The 24,467-nt window shown below is 43.5% G+C and overlaps 2 protein-coding genes across 5 annotated transcripts; one reads left to right on the top strand and one right to left on the bottom strand.

Moving 5' to 3' along the window:
* Positions 1-1,668: 1,668 nt before the first annotated feature.
* IL17D (interleukin 17D) lies at positions 1,669-11,857 on the top strand. Its single transcript, XM_041416071.1, has 3 exons — positions 1,669-1,721; positions 1,824-2,134; positions 9,622-11,857. Exons 1-3 carry the CDS (start codon positions 1,707-1,709, stop codon positions 9,935-9,937), a joined length of 642 nt encoding a protein of 213 aa, XP_041272005.1. The 5' UTR covers positions 1,669-1,706; the 3' UTR covers positions 9,938-11,857.
* Positions 5,743-23,375, bottom strand: EEF1AKMT1 (EEF1A lysine methyltransferase 1). 4 transcript variants are annotated; one of them, XR_005953489.1, is made up of 6 exons: positions 22,503-22,936; positions 19,391-19,543; positions 18,363-18,445; positions 17,432-17,712; positions 15,965-16,254; positions 5,743-7,331 (listed from the first exon to the last, which is right to left on the bottom strand). XR_005953489.1 is itself a non-coding variant. In XM_041416070.1 (5 exons), exons 2-5 carry the CDS (start codon positions 19,538-19,540, stop codon positions 16,127-16,129), a joined length of 642 nt encoding a protein of 213 aa, XP_041272004.1. In that variant the 5' UTR covers positions 19,541-19,543; positions 22,999-23,375; the 3' UTR covers positions 13,732-16,126. The 4 variants fall into 4 exon arrangements, 2 of the variants coding, with proteins under 2 accessions (XP_041272004.1, XP_041272003.1); XR_005953490.1 differs by lacking the exon at positions 5,743-7,331 and adding an exon at positions 7,955-8,023; XM_041416070.1 differs by lacking the exons at positions 5,743-7,331; positions 22,503-22,936 and adding an exon at positions 22,999-23,375 and having other exon boundaries at positions 13,732-16,254.
* Positions 23,376-24,467: the final 1,092 nt, after the last annotated feature.

Genomic DNA, 24,467 nt, shown 5'->3' with positions numbered 1-24,467 from the left:
TGCCTAGATAAGACACAAAGCCTTAAATTCAATGGCAATTTAATGCCTGTGCCATTGTTTTGTTTTTATCTGCTCTGATTTTTTTGAGGCAGGCCTCTCCCAGAAATGTTGATGAATATAAAGGAAGTACATAAAACTCACATTTTGCAAAGCCAAGTGTGGCATCCTCATGCTAGTCAGAAATCTGAAATTTCTCAAGATGCTGGTTTGTCTTAGGAAGAGTAATATAAAAAGACCTATGGTGATAAATATTTTCCATGTTGCCACACACACCACTCGAAGGTGGTGAAGTAACAGAAGGCAGGTGCATGGTCAGGGGCTAGACTGGACTGGGCTAAATGGACACACATCTTGTCCCAGTCTTTCACCTGAGGATATGACTGCAAAGGAGAGTTTGGAATTCAATGTAAAACTGTCCTTCCTCAGAGCTGAAATCTGATTCAAATCCCACACAGTTAAAGGTCAAGATACTGCTGATAAGTGGTACTGACTTTTGATACATATGGCACCAAAATCACTAAAAATCATAGTTAGATTTAACTGTATGACTTTTCAGAAACCACAAAATCAAGTCACTTCATTACAGTTATGAATGCCAGACCATTCTGCTCCAACTCCAGCCTGTTTGGTGAAGTTGATGTCTTGTATTTCTGTGGTACCAGGCTGGAAGTTCTCAGTCTTTGTATGATTTATGATCCCATTTTCCCTTATTCCTAACCAGTATTTTCATATTTAACTATCCTTATCCTAAATGCCTCAATAGATGTGCAGGACTTGATCAGAGCACATGAAATACTTGATTCAAGTGGTAAATTGTGCCAGAGACCATGATTATATTGTACCGTGTGTTTTTAAAAGTACAGAATTGGTGGAGAAGCCATTGGAGGTGAGACTCACCTCAACCTCCTTTAGGCAGGTACGATGCAAATTTCTCTTCTTCTGAAGGGGCTTCTCCTGCAGCCAGCAGAGTGACCCTGCCCTGGGTGTCTGCCCCAGGCTGCCTCGGCAGGAGGAACGGGAGGATCAGATTCACCTCGGTGCCTGCTGGAGAAACGGCACAGCTGGGATGGAGAAACGTGCCAGAGGTGCTACCTGGAATCGGGTAAGTCGGAAATCCCAAACCCTTACGAGGGACAGTGCCAACTGCCCTAAAGGGACTGAGAGAATCCAGGCTAGAGCAGTCCCTTCCCTAGCTGTAAATCCCCACATTTTTTCACATCAGCCTTGACACTTTGGCTCCTACTGGGCCAAATCCCCCTGGCTCTGCCTCAGTCTCGAGCCCTGGCCCAGAGGGTGCCACTGGATGCCGAGTGTCCCGGCGGGGTTGGGGACAGCCCGGCTCCTGCCCGTGCCGCCGGTGCGGTGGGTGGGAGAGCGGGGCTCCCGACGGCAGCCCCGGGCTTGCGGGGCGCGCCGGGCCGGTGGCTCGGCGGGGTGGCCGCGGCGGGGCCGGGGCCCGGATCCGTCCGTGCCCGGGGGGTGTCCCCGGGGCCGCGGGCAGCGCTGGGATGCGGGACCGGCCCGCGCCCGGCGCTCGCCGCCGTGAGCGCCGCCGAACATGTTCCTGGCAGGCGAGGCCAGGGGAGATGCAGTGAGGCGCGGGGCACTTTTCCAACAGCTCCTCCGCCGGGAGAGCCAGTGGCACGGCGCGGCGCCGCAGCCCGCCGCTCTCCCGGGCTCCCTGGAGGAGAAGCAACCCGGGCGCCATGCAGCGAGGCAGGGTAAGGGGCTGCGGGCCGGGGGCTGCGGGGCGCGGGCGGCGGCGGGCGGGCGGGCGCGGTGTCCCGGTGTCCCCATCCCCGCTGACGGCGGCGTCGTTGCAGGTGCGGGCGGCGCTGGCGGCGCTGCTGGCGCTGCTCTGCGCCGCGCTGCTCCCGCTCCGCCCGGAGGCCGCCAGGGCGCCCAAGCAGCGGCCGGCGCGGACCCGGAGCTGCGGCGAGCGGCCCGAGGAGCTGCTGGAGCAGCTGTACGGGCGGCTGGCGGCGGGCATGCTCAGCGCCTTCCACCACACCCTGCAGCCCGAGCCGCCGGGCCGCCAGCACAACGCCAGCTGCCCCGCCGGGGCACGGCCGCCCGCCGACAAGAGGGTCCGGCTCCCCGTCAACCTGCGCAGCGCTTCGCCCTGGGCATACAGGTGACTCCGGGCGCCGGGGAAGGGAGGTGCGGCCGCCTCAGGGGCCCGGCGGGCTGAGGGAGCCGAGGCGGGGTCCCCGTGCGGCACCGGCAGCGCCGGGCTCCGCCGGCTTTGCGCGCCGTGCCCGGGGCGGCTCGGGAGGGGAAGGGCGGCCGCGGCACCGGGCAGCAGCCAGGAAAGGTGCTAAAGACACGTCTAAGTAGGCGGTATAAGGTAATTATGTATAAACTGCTTGTGTGAGGAATATGTCTAATGGGCAAAAAGAGAAATGAGTGAGGTGGAGCAAGCAGTGAGATGGAGCTCACACCCACATCCACACCCACCCGGGAGCACAGACCACCCTCAAAAAGCCACTTGGGCAAATTGTCATATGTGACAATCACAAGACCCTCAGCAAAGGAACACCACCAAAGAGGCACCTCTTGACTCTGCAGCAGCCACAGAGGGGCTCAGACGCTTTCCCCAAAATGTGACTCCAGACCCTCCGCTGTTTCTAAAATAGTTCAGGGTACAGTCTGTGTTCCTGCCACCCACCAAACACTCCCAAGGGCTCGATGTCCCCTTTGCTGTAGGAGGGCAGGCAAGGGATGAGTGCAGCAGTATTCTACACCTGTGTTTTCAACCTATGCTTTGCAAACCTCCTTCCCCTGAGGTGGAAACGGGCTGACAGACTATTTTTAGGGGGCATAAAAACAACTAAGTAAGTTTGTTGTGAGGCTGGTTAATAAGCAAAACAAGGGCCTGCATTTCTATAGGAAGCTGTGGAAAACTTGGAAACCAGTGATCTAGTACACTAAACCCAGTGTGTGATCACATTCCCAGAAGACTGTGAAGCCTTCTGGTGCTTTGAACAAGACTGAGTTCTGTTTACAGTTTTCTGTAAAGGACTGCAGACAACAGGAAGCTAAAACGTGCAAACTTAAAAGGAACTGACTTTCTTGCTATTTTTTATATATTATCCCTGGTATATACTTTGATGCAGTTCCTGTGTATTCAGCAAACAGTTATCTCCTTGTTAGGCTCTCCAATAAATATTTATTTTATGGCATGGGCTTTACTCGCTTTTAGTGTAAGAAGTAATCCTACTGAGAGAAAGATGGTTTATTTGCTCAGTAAGCCTTTCATAAGCAAAATATTTTTAGCAGTACATTTTCTCTAAGAAAACTGAGGATTTTTAAGCTACCTAAGAGTGCACAAAGCAAATATCATGAGCAAAACACCTACCATTGGGCTCAGGTATTTTTTACAGTGGTTTTGCAAATTACAAGTGCTATCAGAAAATTGTTCCTCTGGTTTGAAAACAATACCTTTGTCCTGATGTCTCATTGGGCAGGTATCTATTTGCAGTTGGAGCTCTGTATAGGCTTACTTTTTAATGGAGAACCAGCTGCTTTTTGGGGCTTGGCTTACAAAAGTAAATCCACTGTACTTTTGATCCAAGTGTTTTCAGACAGACCACTAACCATTCACATACAAGTAACTTGATGACATCTCCAAGCTAGGAATTTTAAGAGATAGCAGGGAAGAAGTATTACACCATTAAAAGCAAAATCTAAAATTATATTTAGAGGGGAAAATGTTTCTCTGCATTTTTACTGCAATGAGACAGAAACAGATACCTCAAGATGTGTAATTAAAGTGTGAAATATAAGACTGCTAAAGTGCATTAGCTATTACCACCTGCTATCTCACAGATTTTGAAGCTAGATATGAATATTTGTTTTGTTCTGTGGTCTTCACCTTGGTACCCTGGAAGCTCCTTAATCCTATTAGAGTTACTCCATGTCTTTGAGAGGCACACACAGCTCTCCATTAAAGACTGCAAGTAATGTCCCATTATGCTTTGTCAATGGTTAACCAATTTCACTTATACAATCCCAACAATTTCTTCTCCATGGCTGGAGTGTTAATCTGAAAAGCTGCACAGAGCTCTCTTCCATACAGCACTTTCTTGACAAGCCTATTTGCATTTAATTATTTTCCCTCATAAATTGCTCCCTTTCACAGATTCATTGCTGTCTCCTGAACTGCCTTCTGAATCACCAAAGTTGTTCTAGTGGTGAATGCTCATAAATAAATTCACTGTAGGCACACCCCTCTTGTACATCCTGATAGGAAACTGCTCAAAGGCTGAATTTGACTGCTTGAAATTTGCATCAAGGTGCCTGTCCCGTTCCAGTGTCTCACAGACATCCTGCTCTCCGGCTTCTTTTCTGCACCTAAAGACTTACAGTGCAGTTCATTCCTGCTCTGTGCATAAAGGCTCTTTTTCCTTTTTGACATGCATTTTAATGCTTGAGATACCTCATGCTGTCTTCACTGGCGTTGCAGCATTTCCCATTGTTACCATCTGCAGAATTCATTAACATACTGTTTATACTCCCTATTCCAGGTCATTAATAATAAAGATATTAAGTCTGGCTCTACTTACCTTCCCCTGAATATCTCCCCAGGCACCTGCTCCCAGCTGTTTAACACTGCTTCTTGTAATTCTTCTGTTCACATGACTGTTTAGTCCAAGTCAACTGGAATTTTTTCATATCAGCATTTATGAGAAAGAATCAAATATATTACTTAGAGAACTGTGCATCATGTGTATCCCAAGCCTGTCATTCTGTTTAAGTGTGAGAGAATTAGGTTTGACTGGCTCAAAGCTCAAATAATCCTCGTGTGGCTTCTTTGCTTGTCTTTGCTCTGTGCTTGCTATTTATTTTCCATTACTTGGTCTTTTAATTTGGTTATACAAAAATAAAGATTTGCATCACTTTTGGCTTACTGCAAGCTAGAGATACATGGATTGCACCTCAGATCCATCTGGTTCCCAACCCTGATGCTAGCAGCAACCAACAGGTGGTATTTAAGGCAAAAGTTAGGGGAAAAATACTTGTTCATGTGTCTGATACTGAAATTCCATCCTGGTGGCCACAGGAGATCAGTATATAACTCAGGGCACAGAGTTTAATCATGTCAATCGCTCTTTGCTCTGCAGAGCTATAAAGAGACAGCAGAGTTCCCTGAAGTCAGTTGAGCACACTGGATTTGCTCAGCAGTTCAGGAAGTTGGGCTACAAATTACCCAGCTTTTTTAAAAAAATAGAGCCAGCAGCAGAAGTTCTGCCATGAAATCGTACTTCCGTGAAATCATCAGGCTGACTGTGTGCCAGCTTGTGACATCTATCCAGGGGTTGCTTGTCCTTTTTAGCAGTATTACATGGACAGTCAGTGGCATCCAGAAAGGCTGCTTGTACAAGGAGGTTCTGGCATGGGCCACTTGGCTACTGCCACGGGTCAGAGCTGCTTAACAAGAATTAATGATATGGGTGGACCTGCAGACCCTGCTGACAGCACAGGATGGGCGCTCTTGTTAACATTTACAGAAGCCACAATCATGGTGAATCATTAGGTGAATCATCAAAGTATTAATTCTAAATGTCTGCCTAAACTTTTGTGGGGGTCTGATCATAAAGCTCACAGCAAATGTTCAAAAATCTGATTCTGCTGAAGTCAGCAGCACTTTTACAGGTAGTGCTGATTTGTGATTCCATTCACGGTGCTGCAGACCACAGATGACATTCATTAACCAGCTCTATGTATCAGCTTTATTTTTATTTTCTGATGTCTTAAGGCTACAATAACAATCATTACCAGTTTACAAACACACTTCTATGTGAGTTTAGCAAAAATTTCTCTATGTGTATTCAAGAAGTCATTCAGGTTTCTGAATTTCCAAATCCTGTGGCTTTTGTTTCTGCCTCTGGGGACTAATCCTGCATCTGCTAATGGTTAATTTACAGAGATTTAACTTTGATTGTCAGTGTTGCTCTGATGATGTTAGCCAAGTTAGCCAGTCCCTCTCTCAAACATTGCCCAGCTTGTTTTTTCTGTTTTCCAAAAATCAGCATCCAAAAAGCATCATTGGTTTAGTGCTCATTTACATAAATTCTTAATAAAAGTAATACAGGCAAGTCATTTTTCACTGGTAAAAGCCAAGCTTGTCTGCAGTGTGTTTGGACAAAGTCATACAGGAGGGTTTTCCTTCAAGCAATACTCCAGTGATTTTCTAGAAGCTTATCCAAGGCATTTTCCAGGATTTAACATTACCATGTAGCATGGTGTGCATGTCCCAAAGATGCAGCCAAGGGAAAGAATGCAAGGGGATGCAGAGCTGCCATCTTTTTGGTTGAGCACATTTGTACAACTCTTCAGAAAATCAGTTAGCACTGGGCTACTTCTGTGCAGGCACTCTGCTACCTATAGGAGTAATACCTCTGTTGCTGCCTGTAGATAAAATAAAGCATTACATGAACAAAAGAACACCTGCTACAGGGAAATAAATGTCTTGGCAAGGGAGGGAAAAAGCTGTTAGCTCTTAATCCTGTAAGTATTTCAGAGTGTGAAGGAAGGGGATGATGATCTGCTTATTAGACTTTTGATAACATCCAGCTGTTAGCCCAGTGCTAACAGTGATTTTCTGAAGAGTCGGCTCCCTGCCCCAGCGCAGCATCTGACCCTCTGGAATCAGAAGCTTGGAAATTACAAAGTGACAATATTATTAAAAATACTACTTAACAAAAGTAGCAGTACAGGAGAAGGCAGATTAAGTCTCTCCAAGAATTTTACTTCTGACCGTTTTCTCTTGAGTTTCCAGGCTTAGTAGGTAAATGGCAGGAAGTTTGTTTTTCACTGGGAGCTCCCGAAGCACTGGTAGGGTCATAAGGAAAAGCAGCCGAGTCACACTTCATTAGCAGTTCCAGTTCAGCACAAACCTGCTGCTTGTTCCAGCAGACGGGAGCAGAGCAGCCCGGCAGAGCTCACTGCTCCTGTCACTTGTGAGCCAGCAGTGCTGGCGGGGCAGACTCAGCCTTCCACGGTGGTGACCTGAGTTCGCAGGACACAGAAATCCTCAGCAAAGGGTCTGGGCTGTCTGGTTTGCAGCAATGGCCACAGCAAGTGACACAAGGCTGCAGGGGACACTTGACAACCAAGGGAAAGTTGCACTTCTCTGGTTCTCCAGCACTCTTCCCAGCTCTATCCATCTCTTGGGTGAGAGGAATGACATAACAGGAACTTGGAAGATGCATTTTTAACTGGTTAATTAATCTGATCAAAAATGTTTACCCTCTTCCAGGAGATGTTAAAACATGACTTGTAGTGGTTGGTGCTTCTTAGTGGCTCCTACCCAAGCAGGTCTGGGTTGCCTAGAAAGACACAAATCAGGTTTTATTTATACAGCTTTTCTGAACAGGTTTGAGCTGAAGATGCAGAACCTTGTATATGGCTCCAAATTTTTGTGACATTTGAGTTAAGGTATTAATTTCAGGAGGCATTACTTAGAGGCTTCAGCCTTGAAGTTCTGGTCTGGATACAAAACCACATCCATATTTTGAATCCATCATTAAGTTTAGATTCTCTCTGATTCCTTCCAGTCCTGACATGATGTATTAACATTGAACTTATTAATATAAGAGATTTTTTCCCTTGGAAAGTAGAAAACCATGCCACAACCACATCATATTTCAAAATACCCACCCCATTAATACCTGACTTTTTCCACTTGGGAATTTGGAGGAGAAAGGTGGTTGTAGACCATGATTCCAGTGACAGTGTTCTCCTGTTATCAGTGAAACCTCTTTATATGTTTGCATGCAGAAGCATGTTCATGCTTTCCAGTAACATCATAAACCAGGTGCTAGAGATAATACAGTAGAGGAAATACCAATAACTTGACACATGGTGTGTTTAACAATCCACCACTGAAATTACTCACACTTGAGTTTGAAATGGGAATGTATCACAGTAGAAAGGCCTGTGTTCCCCTTTATTCCCTTCTGCTGGCTACTAGACATTTTATTCCACACTGGTGTGAGATCCTGTAACATGAAGGTATTTCCTGGGGAAAGAAACCGAGTATAAATGGGACAGAGAAGCACTGCAAAAAATATCTGCAACATCGCAGGTGTCTGGTTATTAGAGAACTGGTCAGATTTTTTTTGTGAGGAAAATAAATTATTTTATATCTATATAAATTAATTTAAAAGTTATTTTCCCTGATGACAGGATAACCAAGTTTGTGTTTGGCAAAAGCTGTGATTCCAGATTTCCTTTAAAAGGCAGCTCCCTTCTGTCCTGCCTAAGCTGCTTGTTCACTCTGGCTGGTTGGTGCAGAGCTCTGTGTACGTGTGGCAAGACAGCTGACAGACCAAGCCCCAGCTTTTGATGGAGTTACTCCTCAGCTGAATGAGTTCCTTGATCAATCCTGTGACCAGAAAAACATCAGTGTCAACCCAGGGGTGGGTGTGAGAGGGACAGCCAGGCTGCCTGTTCTCACAAGGACAGATTTTGTTGACTAGCAGTGACTGCAGTCACAGCTTGAGGCAGACTTAGGGTTCTGCCTCTTCCAAACCTGAAACCTCTTCTTGTCTCAGAGACAGCCTGAAGAGGTAAAAGGTGAACACTTTGATGCCCAAGAAGTACTGCCAACCCTGAGCAACACAATTTAGAAATTGCTTTAAATCTATTAAGATTTAAGATCACTTTAAGATCTATTAAGAGATCCCACCTGGAGGACTGCATCCAGCTCTGGGACCACAACTCAAGAAGGATGTGGACCTGTTAGAGTGAGTCCAGAGAAGGCCATGAAAACACTCAAAGGGATGGAGAACCTCTCGTATAAAGACAGGCTGAACCTTTCAGTATCTCAAGGGGGCCTATAAGAGAGCTGGAGAAGGACTCTTCACAAGGGCATGGAGTGATAGGACAAGGAATAATGGCTTTAAACTGGAAGATGGCAGGTTTAGATCAGATACTGGGAAGAATTGAGAAGTGAGGGTGGCGAGACACTGCCTAGAGAAGCTGTGGATGCCTCATCCAGTTTATCTCAGGGTGGACATGAAAATGTTGCTCTTCTATGGTTAGAGGAAGATACAAGTAGACATGAATTAGAAAAAGCGATATAGAGCTCTGTTTTCAAGGGGAAGGCACATTTATGACCCCAAATCTACTAGGAAGAAAAACCTATTGCAGAAATAATTGTACAATTCAATTCTATTTAAATTGCTAAATTTTAAAACATCTTGTCATGGCTTTAACAATAATAATGTTAACAAGGATTTGTACCAGTTTTTGAAGAACTCAGGCAGATAAGTTTAGAAATGCCCAAGTACCCTTTTTAATGCTCTGTTTAACCATTTGGTCCAAAATGCAAAACTCATTCTCTTTAAACCTTTGAATCCCATAATTCAGAAAGCCAGACACTTCATACTTCCCTGTGCACTGCAGGACCTGATCAGTTCTGTAACCTGTTCATGTTTTTTTCTTTACACTTTACGAATTAGAAGCCAGACAGCAACAGCTACAGCTATTTTTCCTGGTGAAGACAACAAAAGCATGATATCATTATTGTAATGATAGAATAATTATAATAACATGTAAGATTATATAATTCAAGATGAAAACACCTGGAATTAATCTATATTTGCTTCCCTCTAGGATCTCCTATGATCCCACGAGATACCCTAAGTACATTCCCGAAGCCTACTGCCTGTGCAAAGGCTGCCTGATGGGGATCTTTGGCGAGGAGAGCTTGCACTTCCGCAGCACCCCGGTGTTCATGCCCACCGTCATCCTGCGCCGCACGCCCGCCTGCGCCGGGGGCCGCTACGTCTACACCGAGGACTACATCACCATCCCCGTGGGCTGCACCTGCGTCCCCGAGCAGGAAAAGGAGGCAGAGAGCATCAATTCCAGCATAGATAAGCAAGAAGTGAAGTTGCTGGTGGGCCAGAACAAGCCCTCATCGGAATGAAGAATGTATTAAAAGTCATGTTTTGGCACTGGCCTCATATCATCACCTCACCACCTCAGGAAACTGCACTGCAGCAGCAAACACACTCACTCACCCTCTTTTTCTGCTTGCAGATATTTCAGATATAAAATGGAAAGTCCAGTCACTCAGATCATTAGAGATGGCAATTAATTCAATTTCTTTAGCTTGTGTAAACTTGTTTAGTTCATTATTGCAAACTCCAAAGTAGCCTTTTTTTTTTTTCCTTAGAGCGGAACATTTTATCTTTGCTTATTCACAGTAAATTTTAGAAGATGATGAAACTGTAAGACATGGTAGCTATTACTATAGCAGGCTATGGGTTGTAGATATTTTTGAGGAATCTCTTATATTCTACTTTTAAGTACACTCGTAGAAAAATCACACAACTGCCGTACATGTGACAAATCAGCAATTAAAAGGATAATTTCTCAGGCTGGGAGAGCCTCCCTTTATACTGCACAAGCTCCAAGCTTTGCCTCTGAGCTGTTACCTCTTTGGCTAATTTATACACTACAGCAAGGAAACTTTTGCTGAGTTGGAGTCATTCATGAAGCAATATTCTATGTGCTTGCTATTTTTAAACTTGCCAAATTGCTAAGGGTACAAAGGTGTTGAGAAAAAACATAATAGAATATTGTAAAAATGCAGCAGACTTTCTTGATGTGGACTATGTCTAATTACACAGAAAATAGCAATTAGGAAAAACAGTTTGGGTCCCAAGAATTCTGTATTTGATTTCATCCATCACTGACTACTTAATTTCCTTGTGATAAAAAACTGTGTTCCATGCAGCTGAAAGGCCAAAACCTTTCTCATTTTAGGAGAGGAGATTCCCCATTAAAAAGTAAGTACCAAGGATCAGCTTCACCTCAGGTGCACTGCAGGTGAGTAAGCAGGCTAGGTCTTAACTTCCAGGTCCTACAAGAGGTCATCGAGTTGAGTCCCAGTCAATCCAAACTTGTTAAATCCACCTGATTTTGACAATTACTGTTACTCATTTCTCCTTATGCTGCATGTAACAGACGATCATCACCTGCAAAAGCTGACCGGGCAGCCTTCCATCTGTGCAGCCTGCTGCTGATGGAACTTGATGGCAGGCCTCACCAGAAACCCTGCATACACAAAAACTTGCATTTCCAGAACAAGAGACTAAAGTTGACTCAGCCTAGTGAATGAGAATCAGCAACGACCAGGCATGTCTTGCACAAACAGAATTCCTCAGAGGGCCACACTCACCAAACGGATAAACCTCTGAATGCACAGCAGAGAATCACTTTTACAGATAGAGGATCATGACTGCAATATCTTTACAGAATAAACATCATATGCAGCAATGTATCTACATAATGAATCTTGAAATTTGCCTTAATTCATAGCAGAGAAAGCCCCTACACTACATAAACACACTCTTCTTTGGAGTGTTGTTGGATGAAGAACGGAAAGACTATGAGTTAATCACAATTAACAAGTTGAAGACAGAATGAAAGTCATGACAACTCCATGTCTTGGTGCATCATTATTGATTGTGCTGTCTCTGACTCAGTCTAGCATAACAGTATTTTTCCAGTGCAATCTGTGAAACCTCTTACAAAGCCTAAAATAACTTTAAGAACTCCAGAAACTAATAAAGATTCCCATCACAATGTCAGATTGAAGGTTGTAGCTGTGTTTTTTTGTGCAGATGCTTTTCCTCAATTCTCCTTGTCTTTAGACGTGTGTTTCCTCCGATTGTGATGCTTCTATCTCAAGGAGATTCTCAAAGGTGAGCTCAGAGATGGTCATAAAATGTTTATACTACTCAGAGAACAGCTAATTCCCTGGCTGCTGCCAGCAATTATGGGTAGTTACCTTTTCCCCAGAGAATGAAAACACTTGCAGCACTTACAACCTCTTTTCCTTCCTCCTAATGTGGAGGAACTTCTCACCCTCTGAGCAGAAGGAAATGGTAATCAGAGGGACTCAAAAAGGAGGCTGACCTACAAAACTGGAGAAACACTGCACTAGGTGATGTTTCAGTAGCTTGATCCCTTCTGGTTTCACCATTAGATTGTGAGGTTTTCTCCACATATACACTTACGGCAGTGTGAAGTTGACCCTTCAGACTCCAGGGCATAGAAAGCAAAGTCTTCACCCTAACAGGCAATAAAATGACCCCCAACAACAAACAAAATGTCCAACCATGCAGCACCTGACATTTAGTAGATATCCAGAGGGGCTATCAGCTAAGTCTGGCCAAACACTGCCCTCCAGCAGAACTCATTGTCTGCCCACACACTTTTGTTATACAAATTTGTCCGCAACAAATTAATTATTAAAGCACATGGATATATATTTGCATGATGCGGAGAAAAAAAAAATCTTTTTTTTTTTTTTTGCAACTCTCTTGTCCTCCAGACATAAATTATGGGTCATTTTGAGGTTTTCAAGTAACTAGAGCATATTCAGGGAATTCCTGTGAGGTGCAAGCTAAAATCTTGTAAATGGAACATAATCAGTTTCTCCACTCCAGAAAAGTAGATGCTTTAGCTCATAGAAAGCTTCAGAAATGGGATGATTGAAAGCACTTGAGAACTGCAAAACTTCCATGGATCAATGGAGCGCTTGTGCTGGTGACTCCTTCTCGTCACACTGCAACAAGGGCAGCAACCTCCCCATGGTTCAGGCATCTTTATGCTATTCTGTTCAGAAGCCCATTTTCCCTTCTTAATCCTCCTTTTCCTCTATGACAGACTTTTAGCTGAGCCAATTTGCTTCCTGATCCAGCTTTCCAGTTAGGTGTCTCTTAAAAGCTGTTTATGTTTTAGCACGAGCAACTGTTTGATATTTTGTTAGTGAGCAACTGTTTGTTAATACTTAACATCAAGAGCTATTAGATACACAAACACTTGCTGGCCTTCAAAATATCCTTCCACATATCCTGTCTCTCCACATTACTCATGTGGGAAAGGTTGAGTGTTAAATGTAGTATGCATTTGTTTGGAATTGTTTTTTTTTCAACGAGGTCATCACATCATGGATTTATATCAGTTTCACTTCAAATGTGGTGTGACATTTTCCAGCTTCCAGCCCTCTGGTTACAGCTGCCACAGCCTTGCCTTTAATTTGCATGGGGGAGGGAGTGTTCTTTGGAGTTGCTTCAAGGCTTCACAAACTGTTGACAGAAGGAAGACATGAAATGCCTCACTGAACCAACTCCAGGCCCAATAAATGCAAACAATTCAAAGCTAGAAGTATCTGGCAGCTGCAGCTGATTTGAAAAAATTTTTTGTTGTGCCAGGAAAATCTTTTCCTTCAACAAGGTTGTCCCTGGAATACATTAGGAGCCACAAAACACAGAACAATATCCTTGGTAATGAGATTATTTTCTTGTCTGTCGTATCGCTTAAGGTAGTTTGGAAAATTCCTATCATTCAGGAAGGCCGAGGAAAGCCTGAGATGCTAGTTTGGGTTTACTTGCCAGTCATGACCTGAAGGTGTCTGTCTGAAAAGGTGAAGATCTACAGCTACACATAAACATGGAATTGCATGGGGGAACATGAACATGAAAGCAGCAGGAGGAAAAGGGGAAAAGGCTGTGATGTGCTCAGAAAGTATAAACACCCATTAATCCTGCTGGGATGAGGGAACAGCCATAACTGCCTGGACTGGGCTTGTTAAAGAGGCTGTAGCACATATGACTGTGCAGTCATAAATGCCAGTGGAAAAGGAGCATGGTGCTGGCACTTCACCACAGTCAGTTCCAACAGCAAGTCCATCCATGAGACACCCCCGGGAGTCAGTCACTACTTGACACTGACATTTTTATTCACTATCCTGTTACAGAAGAAATGAGGGTTTTGCTGTCACATACTATTTCTTAAAGTTACCACGCTGGCACAAAACACAAACTCACTACGGATTTTTGTGACTTGTACCCTTCTCAGAAACAGCTACTTCCTTGGAATCAAGTTAGACAAAAATAGTTTACCGCCCATCACTGATGGAGGCTGTAAATGCCACTAGTCAAGCTCTGCTTGGGCAGCTGCCTGCACTCCCCAGGCTTTTAAGAGGGAAGCTGGTGGACAATGGGCTGCTCTGTTGAGTGGATCTGCACAGATTTTCATTACCCTCAGTTCCGTAACTATGCTTCTTCACAAAGCCCCTTTTCAAAGCAGTCTGACCTACATGTGAGAAGCAGCAGTGATTTTCTTGGAAGTGAACTTCTTGGTACAACTGAATGGTGCACTTTTATCTTTTTAAGAAATATCTCCGATGAAGTTAATGAAGTTGACTTTTAACTCTGCTATGGAACACCCAATAATACAAATTTACCAAAGTGAAGCGAACAAAGCAGCAAAATAGGTGAGGCTTTGATTTGAACAGCACATTCTAATTTAGGTGGGTGGCAGGGGAACAGCATCATCCCTTCTGGCAATCATACATGTCCCACCTGAAGCCTCCACGCAGTTAAAAATGAAGTTTCATGAGTTAGTTCATTGTCTCCATGTGCTTGGAGTGCAAGACACTGAGGTAAAAAACCAGTTTAAAGTACAGGTTAGTGCCAAGAGCTACGCAGTTACCATTCTGGTTTGCTTTATTTTCAAACCGGCCACATGAAAGTGATGATGTAACCTCCCAGAAAACAACTAAACCCAGGTGCATTTCACCTGTGGACAGTCATTTTCAGGGGAATTCTGGCTCAGCAGCAAGGATGGCATCTGGTTTGAAAGGCAAGACTGTATGGGCCCTGGGCTCACTCAGCAGAAAGCAGAGGCCGGTGCCTGTTCTCCCTGCGAGCGCTTCCTCGCTGCACTTCCCTTGTTTTTACAACACCTGAGACCAGCCTGACGGAAACCAAGGCGTGTGAAAGAGGAAGCTGTTACCATGGAACCCAGGAACACTACATGTAGGGAGGAAGCTACAGGTATAAAATGTGAGAAGGGTTTGCCTCAGGAAGCAAACAGATCTTTTGGAAAATAGGGAGGAGAGCTACAGTGGCTTGGGGGGGTATTTATGAACCACTGTTGTGCTCAGCTCAGACAACACCATTCTCTGAGCACTGGGAGAGGATTAGAATCCATCTATATTATTCCTGCTCAGCTGTTTACTCCACCAGATGGGAAAATCTGCATCCAAACAGCAGAAACATGAGTATTATCACTGCCTTATAAAAAGTCTCGTCTCACAAGCTTAATTAGGCTTATTCCCACCACACAATAAATTTAGTACTTGATTTTATGTGATTCATTTTGTAGATGCAGCATTTCTGTTAACCTTTACACAGTACGACATACAAAGACAAGTGCTTGTGCTTTGTAGAATGTTTTTAGAGATTGTAAAAGTGTTGAGTGCCTTGAAATTTATGAACCAATTTCCACCCAAAAATACTTCAATAGTGTAGTCAAAAGGTTAGTCAAAACTGGCTTTAAAATTCTCAGCTATCAAAAATCTCTACTTATGCAAAGCAAATCTTTTCCAATGTAACATCTCTTTTGACTGCAATATAGTCCAAACCTTGAATACAAAATCTAACATTTTTCTATTTGAAACAGTGGGAGTTTATCAATGTTATTCCTCAGTGGCCTTGTAAGATTCAATGATTTTTAAGATGCTTCTATTCTACTGCTCTGCTGCTGTCTGTGGAACAGGAGAAAAAGACAAAACCAGACAACTGGAAAAAAAAATCATAACCATTCTTGTAACTTTACACATCTGTAGATCCTCTTAAGTTTGATATTGAAATTATTAAAAAGCAAGCATTATATTTAATCAGAGCCATTATGATTCAAGATTTAAGGGACATGTATGGGTCACATTACTACAGAAGTATCACGTTCTTTGGCAATGACGATTCTGATGCCATGTTGTTATAAGCTACAATCACTTCAAAGAGGTCACTGATGTGTCCTCAAATGTAAAAGCTACCAGTTAATATGAAACTCTAACAAAGATGTTTCCATTATCCAGCACCTGCATTGCTTGGTCTGCATTTACCTAATATAAAACACAGTAAATGCAAATGCTTACTCATTTAAAAGAGAGAGGCTATCACACCATGTTGATTCCAGCCATCCCAGAAAACAGTACTCAGAGCTGACCATTTCAGCCCTGAGAAATGTGGCATAACTGGCAGTAAACAGAAGAAGCTTGACTGAAAAAGTTGTAGATTTGCAGATGACCGCAGGAGAATCAGTCCAGTCCAGAAGCATAGTTCACATAGCATCGAAATTCATTGGCTAAATTTCGTGAGTGTTTTGGAATAAACTTGCACATCTTCACACCAAGATGCTTTGCTGCCTGTTCCTCCATGACTGCACCTGCAGCAAAAATAATTGGTATTCAATAAGAAAAAAACAGTAACAGAATGTTTGAACTTTTTAAACAGCTCCTCCCAAATACATACTTAGAGAGCCTGGTTTTTTTTAATAAAGGCAGGCTTAAAGCTACTACACTCTCAGCCTTCCTTAACAACAGAATCTGTTGGGAAACTTAAAGTAAATCTAGAAGAATGGAAGACATCCCAAAGAAATGAATACCCAAGAAATTTCATACAAAAAAGTAGAGGGTATCAGTGCTGTTTTTACACAAACCAAACTTGAACTCAGTCTTCTTGCTACATTCCAAGGAAGTTAAATGGTAGGGAGCCGTGGGAAATGCAAACAGATTACATCTACTCTTTCACTTACATAAACCACGGAGTGATGTTTGCAGCTACACAGCGAGAAATCCCTGCTTTGAGCAGTAAACTGAAGGACCACTTATCCATTCTAGGGAAAAGCTTCTGAGAACCACCCTTGTGTGTGACTGCCATGTGCACTTAAACCAAGGAGCAGGCCACTTTCTTTTAATTTTTCTTTATTTTGCCTGCTTGGTTGCCTTCCCTCAAATTGTACATACAGAGGGGTTTTGACCTTTGCTTTTTGGAAAGGTTTCCTGGATCTCTTCAGATAACAATACAGTAATAACAATACAGTTTAAGAAAAGCCATGACTTGGGTAGACACACATCACTTATCAAAACAGCAAGTGCACCTTCCTAAAGAAGGACCCACAAGAACAGATATCTAGTTATCTGGGTTTTGTTTTTATCACTGCTTTTTAATTCCTCCTGCTGTATTTCAGTGCCTAAGACATAAACAAAACTTGCACCTATGTTTGCCATTCCCAGATTTCAATCATTGCAACTATAGAGAGTGGCTTCTACAAGAAAAAATATATTTCTGGAATTTTGCTGGATGATCTTATAATTCCTCAAAAATTTAGTAGAATTCACAATACCATAGGAAAAAAGTACTGACTTGAACTATTAAAACCCACTTCTGTTTAAAATAAAGGTTGAACTCAAGTACTCAAATAAAAAGATTAGGATACATATTCCTCCTGAAATTGATGATAATTCAGCATTATTGAGTTAGTATTTGTCTCATGTAAGTTTGTCATTAGAAAGAGAGAAAAAAGCTACTTAAGGGGGACCTAATATTTTTATTAGTTATACCTGTGCAAAGCAGAATCTTTCCTTTTGTTAGGTATTTGATGGTCTCTGCAGTCTTTTGAAGACATTCCTCAGACAGATAGGGTGGATCTGCTATTACGATATCAAAACTGTGTGGCAGGAGATTTTCAGGCAAGTCCAAAGGGTGGTTGTAATCATAGAAGATAAACTCTTCTCCATACACAGAAAACCTTCTGTCATATTCCAGTATACACACAGAAAAATCCTCATCATCCTGTTCTTTCAGTTTCTGGTACACACTCGGTGCACTAATGCATGCTATCCTGAAAAAAACACACAATAACTTAAAATTGTAATTTTAAAAGGCAAACAACAGCAACAAAACTCTACAGCAGTCCTCAGAGAGGCTTTGGGAAAACATTTTAAACATTAGTCCCAAAAATGTAAAGTATTCTTACTCCATTCCAGCAATTAACTACCTTAGTAACAAAGTTTTAAGTATGAAGTTACCTGTTCAACCCCATGCTACACAAAGATGTTAAGCTTAACTACAGAGAAAGTCTTGTTTCAGAAAAGCAAGGAAGTACACTCAAAAATGAAAAATTACTGTTTATAGAAGTAGGAAGAAAACCAAGTTTCTTCCATCTGTTCTCCACAAACATAATATAAAAACTAAGAAAATAATTACAAGTCAATATTGTGCTCTGAAGCACTTTGTATTTCTCAAAAAATGTAAAAGATTTATAGTAAAGTTTTACAAGGCACAGGCTACAACATTCAATGAAATGACAAAGAGGAACACCAGTATAAACTATTAACTAAATAACATCAAAGCAGTTCTGCAGTACCTCAGTTGAACAAAACTGAAGTACAATGAGTAATGAATTAAAACTGCAAGCTCTTGTCTACAGAGCAGAAACAAAATATTTGCAGAGGAGACATGTTAAATCTACAACAAAATTATTAAACCTACCTGCCACCTTTTCCAGCTGCCAGAGCTGCTTCCTTAGCCAGGCACGATGCGGTTTCATCACTGTACCAAAACTGGCTCAGTTGCTGAGAAAGATAACGCACAATTACAAACAACATCAAGTTACATGTGGTGAGTCAGAACTGAAGAAAACCACAATCCACAACAACTTCTCAGTTCACAACCTGTAAAGCTGGGAAGGTGACTGTTTTCCTGACAGTCTTCCTGCTTCTGTAATCTAGTGATATGCAGCAGGTACCTTACACTCCGTGTTTCCAAAGCATGAACTGCAGTATCAGGAAAACCAAGAAATCCAAACCACTCACAAGGTATTTCAAAGCCAATGTGCAGATGCACATTATTTATCTGTTCTTAAATTGAGTTCCTTCAGCAGACAAGGAAAAAGGCCCTTGAAAAGTGACAGTATAGGAAGAAAGAAAAGGATAAGAAAACTAAATCAGAACGATCAGAAAGAGGAAGACCAAAAAAACCCAGAGACAAATCAGAAATCAGTCTGTCACAAATGAAAACAAGCAGCAAAACAGCCATCCACAAAAATAAAAGAAATAAAACACACACAAAAAAAAAAAAAAAAACACACCCCCCCCCCCCCAAAAAAAAAAAAAAAAAAAAAAAAAAAAAAGTGAAAGGAAAGATCACTTGGTCTTGTTACACTATGTCTGTCTCAGACTCAGGGAAGTCTTCACTAGTATCACATGCCAGGCTGGAGTTAAAATTTCCAGAAGGGACAGATGCTTCTGTTAGCAGCTTTATTCCCTCTCCAGGTACTTTCAGTTTGTACCCCGCATGCAAATGTGGAGCAAACAACTATATCCAGATTTAATACTAAAGCAAATCTCCCTACAGTGTTGCCATCCATTAATAGCAACATCTTGAGTGTTCCCCTCTTTCATTTCATTTCATTTCATTTCATTTCATTTCATTTCATTTCATTATCCAGCCACAAAAGAAACTTGGTCAGGGCTACTCCTCTATCTGTGCTTCACTTACTGAAATTCATAGTTTCTTACCCAGTCTTCTTCTATTGAGCCAATGGAATATTGATTAAACCCCTGGGAGGTCTTCATGCCCTCTCTCTGCTGCTGTTCCAAATAGAACTCCTGGAGGGCAGCCAATGTATGGGATGAAAGCTGGGGAATGTCGTCATCATTATCATCCATTTTCTTAGATGTCAACAAGAAAAAGGAAATTAATTAAATTAACCCTTTTCAATTGTGAATGTTTTTTAAAACAGCATAATCTTGTGAGGTAAAACAACTTCCACCAAGAATGCAGCTAACTAGGAAAACCTCCTAACTAAAGAAAACTTATTCCCTCTACTTAAGCACTCTTAAATCAGTGAGGCCAGATGGAAATAACAAGTCTCCACAGAGAATTCAGGAAGAGCAACAACACAGTTCCCTTTCTGAACAACATGGATTTGGCTTGTGTTCTTACAGGGAAGTTGACATTACAGTTCTTGGTTTCCTGTGGATCTGGAAAAACCTATAGAAATTATTCCCTTCCTTCCTAGAAATAATGATAGCTATTGGTCATTCCTTCCCATGTTCAAAAACCACACAATTTTGACTCCAAATGAAGTAAACTAGCATTCTAGCTCGGCATCACCCGGTTTTAACTTCCATGCCACAAAAAGATTCCTCTAAATGCCACAAACCTACAAGGGGAAAAAAAAAAAAGCAATCAAGAAGCTCCAAAAAGACACTGTATGTACCAGTGGAAAAGTACAGGCATTTTCAGAAAGCTCCTGAAGTGCGTGCTGCCAGGCAGCATCCCTGAGCCCTCTGACCCCAGGCAGCAGAGCAGCCTCTCCCCGGGAACGGTGCCACCTCGTGGAACGGAGGTGCCAGAAAGGAATCAGCAAGTGAAAAGAACTGGAGAAAACTGAGAAAGATTCTTCTCTCAAGAAACCCATTTTCCCTGCATCCAGCCTAAGGATCAGCACACGAGCAATGCCTTTAACAGACCCTGGAGATACAGACAAGGATACGCCTGCATTATGCAAAAGTCACCGAGAGCCGCTGGCAACCTGAACAGAGTGAACATTTTGAGTCATTTCAAGTGGAGCTGTTCATGGCTCTTCTCCTCATTCCCTGAATTACAAGGAGAGCTCCTGCACTGGCAGCCTCCTCCCCTTCCACCCTTCCTTCTGCTCTAAAAAGCTTTCAAGATGAAGTTTCCTAAAACAGCTTTTTCCTGCTTGCTGGAAAAATGGTACAAAATGGTACCTTCCCCTGGCACTGTGAGATAACTGTGCCAATTCCTCAGTAAGTTTTTTCCTAAGGAAAGCTCTTATCTGCAGAACGTGGCTTTTCCAGAGTATCATTTACTGACTTGCTGGCTTCTCAGGGGAAGAAGGGCCAAACAGGGAATTGCTCACAGCCCAAAGATCCATCTACGGCATCAGCCTCACACAAGAGAATTCCGGAGTCAAGCTACTTAGTAAAACCAAAATCATTATTTCCCCCCTAGTTTTTCATTGAAGAAAACACAAATGCTTTAAGACTATTTACATTATTAAATTTCGTATTATTTTAAATATTATAGAAATGATTGTATGTCCCGACAGATAACACAGTTTCTAGCCACAATGTTCTAACAACACACAACACTATGACCATTTTAGGTCCTATACAACAACTTATTTTTGTTAGGACATGGTAGAAATTTACAATCAATCCTTACTCAGAACATTTTTTTTATTATCTGAATGATACATACAGTAATCTGGTTTGCTATTACCCCCTAAGCAAGAACACAACCAGGCTTTGACTCTAAGAAATGGAAATGGGAGGAAAGCTTCAGTTTTTAAGTCAAAAGTTGAAATTTTTTTATTTTCTGTTCAGTGAGCCCATACTGAGCTTTGCAAAGACTAAATCCAAGTCCATGAATCAAAACCCTCACAGATAAAGTTGCTGATGAAGAATCTGCCATTGTTTCAGAAGATAAAAAAAGCATACTGCCATAGACATCTTTTATCTATTAATAATTTTTAGTTGATTTTTTAAACTCTTCCTTTTGGTTTGTAAATTAGAGCGTTAGGAACCAAGAAGTAATTAACTGTGAGGTTTTGCAAGGAGAGGTAACTCAGAACATATGGTAGAAATATTACATACAGCTATTAAAAATGCCTCCAAAATTCAATATAATTTTCTGAATGTATACACTGACTCAGGTTATTAGCATGAAGACATTCTCATGCTTCAGAACGACATCAGAAAACCCTTAAAGTGAGTTTATGTGTACAAGACTTGTAAATTCCTTCAAGGGAGACAGTTCTACTGTTTGAAATCCCTTCATTGTCTCTTCCATTAAGTTCACTGCTCTCAAGTCCAGAAGCAACCCTGAAAGTTCTGCAGGAGGATGGGAAGAAGCACAGAAGCCCACAGTGCCTCTGGCACTCAGGGAATCTTTGCACCCTTAATTCCCAAGGCCCCTGAGGCTGCAGCTGACCAATCCCTGCTTGCCCTGGGTCCCTCCACATGCAGACCATGCTCCATCCTCACATGGACACTCTCTGGAAGCCACAAAGGGGGAAAACAGATATCCAAGAACAGCTCAAGAACACTGCGTAAGGTTTAGAAAATGACTCTCATGGTGAAGTCAAAGTTCACCTGAAGGAAAACACCAGAAAGGGAGGCAAGCTCCCTCAGACAGAGTGCAACAGGAACAGGCAGGGCTGTGTTCCTAGGGTAAAATGGCAAATGTGAATGCTACTGGTCCCTAAAGAGCCAGATCTACCCACAAACCAGGAAAAATGGGGTGAGAAACGTGGCCTGCAGTGCAGCAGGCAGGATGAAGGGGGTGGTGGTCCCTGCAGACTCCTCAGTCCCTTCCCCTGTGCACAGCTCAATCTCTCTCTTATTAGCTGATGCACTGCTCAGGCAAATGTCATCACTACAGAGTGAAAGCTCTCCAAAGAAAACAAAAACTAAATTAAGAGAGACAAGAGCTGCTGCCACAAAGAGCAGCACAGGAGACTCCAAGGCCTTGTCCACACAAGAATGTTGAATGTATTTAACAATATGGCGGTCACGTATGAAAAGTCCATTTTTATATAGCCAAATTCTGAAACAGAGAAAAAAATACACAAAGTTAAAAGAAACACTATGGAAAAATTACCAGTCTTTGGTCCTCAGTACATTTATTTCATCTGTTGTTATGCCCATGTGGAGAACAGGTGATAAGAAAACATTAGGAAGGATTGCTAAAAGGCCAAGGAATAGAAATACATCTGGAAAGCCATGCTGTTCTTCTCTGGGAAGGAGGAAGAAGAGGACAGTGTTAGCCCGTTAGATCTTTTACTAAGAATAGAAAAAGCACATGTGCAACTTCAGAAAAGATCTTATTCTAAGAGTAACCTTGATCAAAAGACAGAGAGCATGAAATGGAGTTAAATCTAGTTGTCTGCGTTTTTTCCAAGCTGCCCAAGTCAGTCTTTGAGACAAGCAGCTCATCATCCAAGGTGTTTGTAGCACACACCGAGAAATGTTGGCCCGTGGTGTGCAAGCCGAATGAAAGTCACCTGCAAGGGGCTGCAAGCACCTGCCTGGAGGTAGAGAAGTCCTGATCTGATAGACTGGAAAGCTACTAAATATCGGGACTTGTGCCCTGATACCTCAAAAGCCGGAATTTCACAATGTCACACGGAAAGTTCATAGAAGAGAAGCACTCCGAGGATTACCAAAACCGCAGAAACTGCAGTGGATTAACAAAGTCAACTCAGGAGGCCTGGGGGCTACTTCCAGCACAAGGAAAATATGCTGTGTGCCACTGAGGGCGCGCAGGCAGGGCTCGGGATCGCCGGTGCCCCCACGCGTGCCTGAGGGGACACGCACGGCTCCGGGAGAAGGCCGGGACCTTTCCTGCTGTCCCCTCCCCCGTGTATCGCTCCGAGGGAACTCTGCAGCCACACAGAGTCCCCATGGGGGGCACGGGGTGACCCCAGCCAGCCCGTCCGAGCCTCGGCCGCCATGGTCCGCGGGGTGCAGCGGGGTCGGGCGGTGACGCGGCGGTGAGGGGGCGGTGAGGGGGCTCCCCGCCGCCTCGGCCCCGCCACCCTGGCCGGGACGCCGCGCGCGCTCCCTGCTGGACGCGTTGAGGCCAGGCGGCGCTGCCGGCCCCGAGCGCGCCGGGAGTGGCGTGCGGGCCGGGAGGTGGGACGGGACAGGCCCGGCAGCTGAGCTGGGCCAGACACCTCAGGCACCCCGCCTGCCAGACTCGGAGAGCACAGGCATCCCTCGAGGCAGATGGCAAGTGCTCAGGAGCCGCCAGCTTCTGCCTTGCACCGCAGCCCAGCGCCCCAAACTGGTTTTCTACATCTGGCGCTCCTGTCCTGGCTTTCCATTTCTATTCAGCATTAGCAGGCTGGAACAAGCTCTCTTTCTTGCATACAAACGGAAGTCGAGCCGATTCTTAGATGCTTTCAAAAGATCGCAAGTTTTAAAATACCTTCCTTGTTTAACTTCATAAAATCATAGAATGGTTTGGGTTGCAAGGGACCTTAAAGAGCATCTAGTTTCAACTGCACTGCCATGGGCAGGAACACCTTCCGCTATCCCAGGCTGCTTCAATCCAACCTGGCTTTGAACACTGTCAGGGATGATCCACACCTTCTCTGGGCAACCTGTTCCAGCGCCTCACAACTGCCACAGTAAAGAATTTCTTTATAATTCCTCATCTAAACATACCTGCTTTCAGTTTGAAGTCATTCCCCCTCATCCTGCCACTATACACCCACGTAAAAAGTTTCTCTCAATCGTTTTTGTAGGCTCATTTAAGGTACTGGAAGACCACAGTTAGATCACCCCAAATCCTTCTGTTTTCCAGACTGAACAATCCCGATCCTCTTAACCTTCCCTCATGTGAGAGGTATTCCCTGCCTCTAATCATCCTGGTGTCCATCCCTGGCACTTATTCCGACAGGGCAATGTCCTTGTGCTGGGGACGCCAGAGCTGGAAGCAGTATTCCAGGTGGGGTCTCACTAAAGCAGAGGGGAAAAATTTAATTCACTATTTATTTCCCTTTGATCATAAAAACTTCCCACTTTCCTGTTTCTCATGTGTAGGCACAACATGCTTTTCTGA

This window comes from Onychostruthus taczanowskii, unplaced genomic scaffold, assembly GCF_017590055.1.
Source record: "Onychostruthus taczanowskii isolate IOZ18803 unplaced genomic scaffold, ASM1759005v1 scaffold50, whole genome shotgun sequence".
Classification (NCBI taxonomy): domain Eukaryota; kingdom Metazoa; phylum Chordata; class Aves; order Passeriformes; family Passeridae; genus Onychostruthus; species Onychostruthus taczanowskii.
Note: the sequence above shows the minus strand (reverse complement) of the source record. Positions and strands in the feature narration are given on the sequence as shown.

Coding starts and splice junctions, on each gene's coding strand:
- IL17D (XM_041416071.1), top strand. Junction 2,135..9,621: donor GCTTCGCCCTGGGCATACAG/GTGACTCCGGGC, acceptor GCTTCCCTCTAG/GATCTCCTATGATCCCACGA.
- EEF1AKMT1 (XM_041416070.1), bottom strand. CDS start 19,540: ATGGATGATAATGATGACGACATTCCCCAGCTTTCATCCCATACATTG. Junction 18,446..19,390: donor GCTCAATAGAAGAAGACTGG/GTAAGAAACTAT, acceptor TATCTTTCTCAG/CAACTGAGCCAGTTTTGGTA. Junction 16,255..17,431: donor AAAGATTCTGCTTTGCACAG/GTATAACTAATA, acceptor TTTTTGCTGCAG/GTGCAGTCATGGAGGAACAG.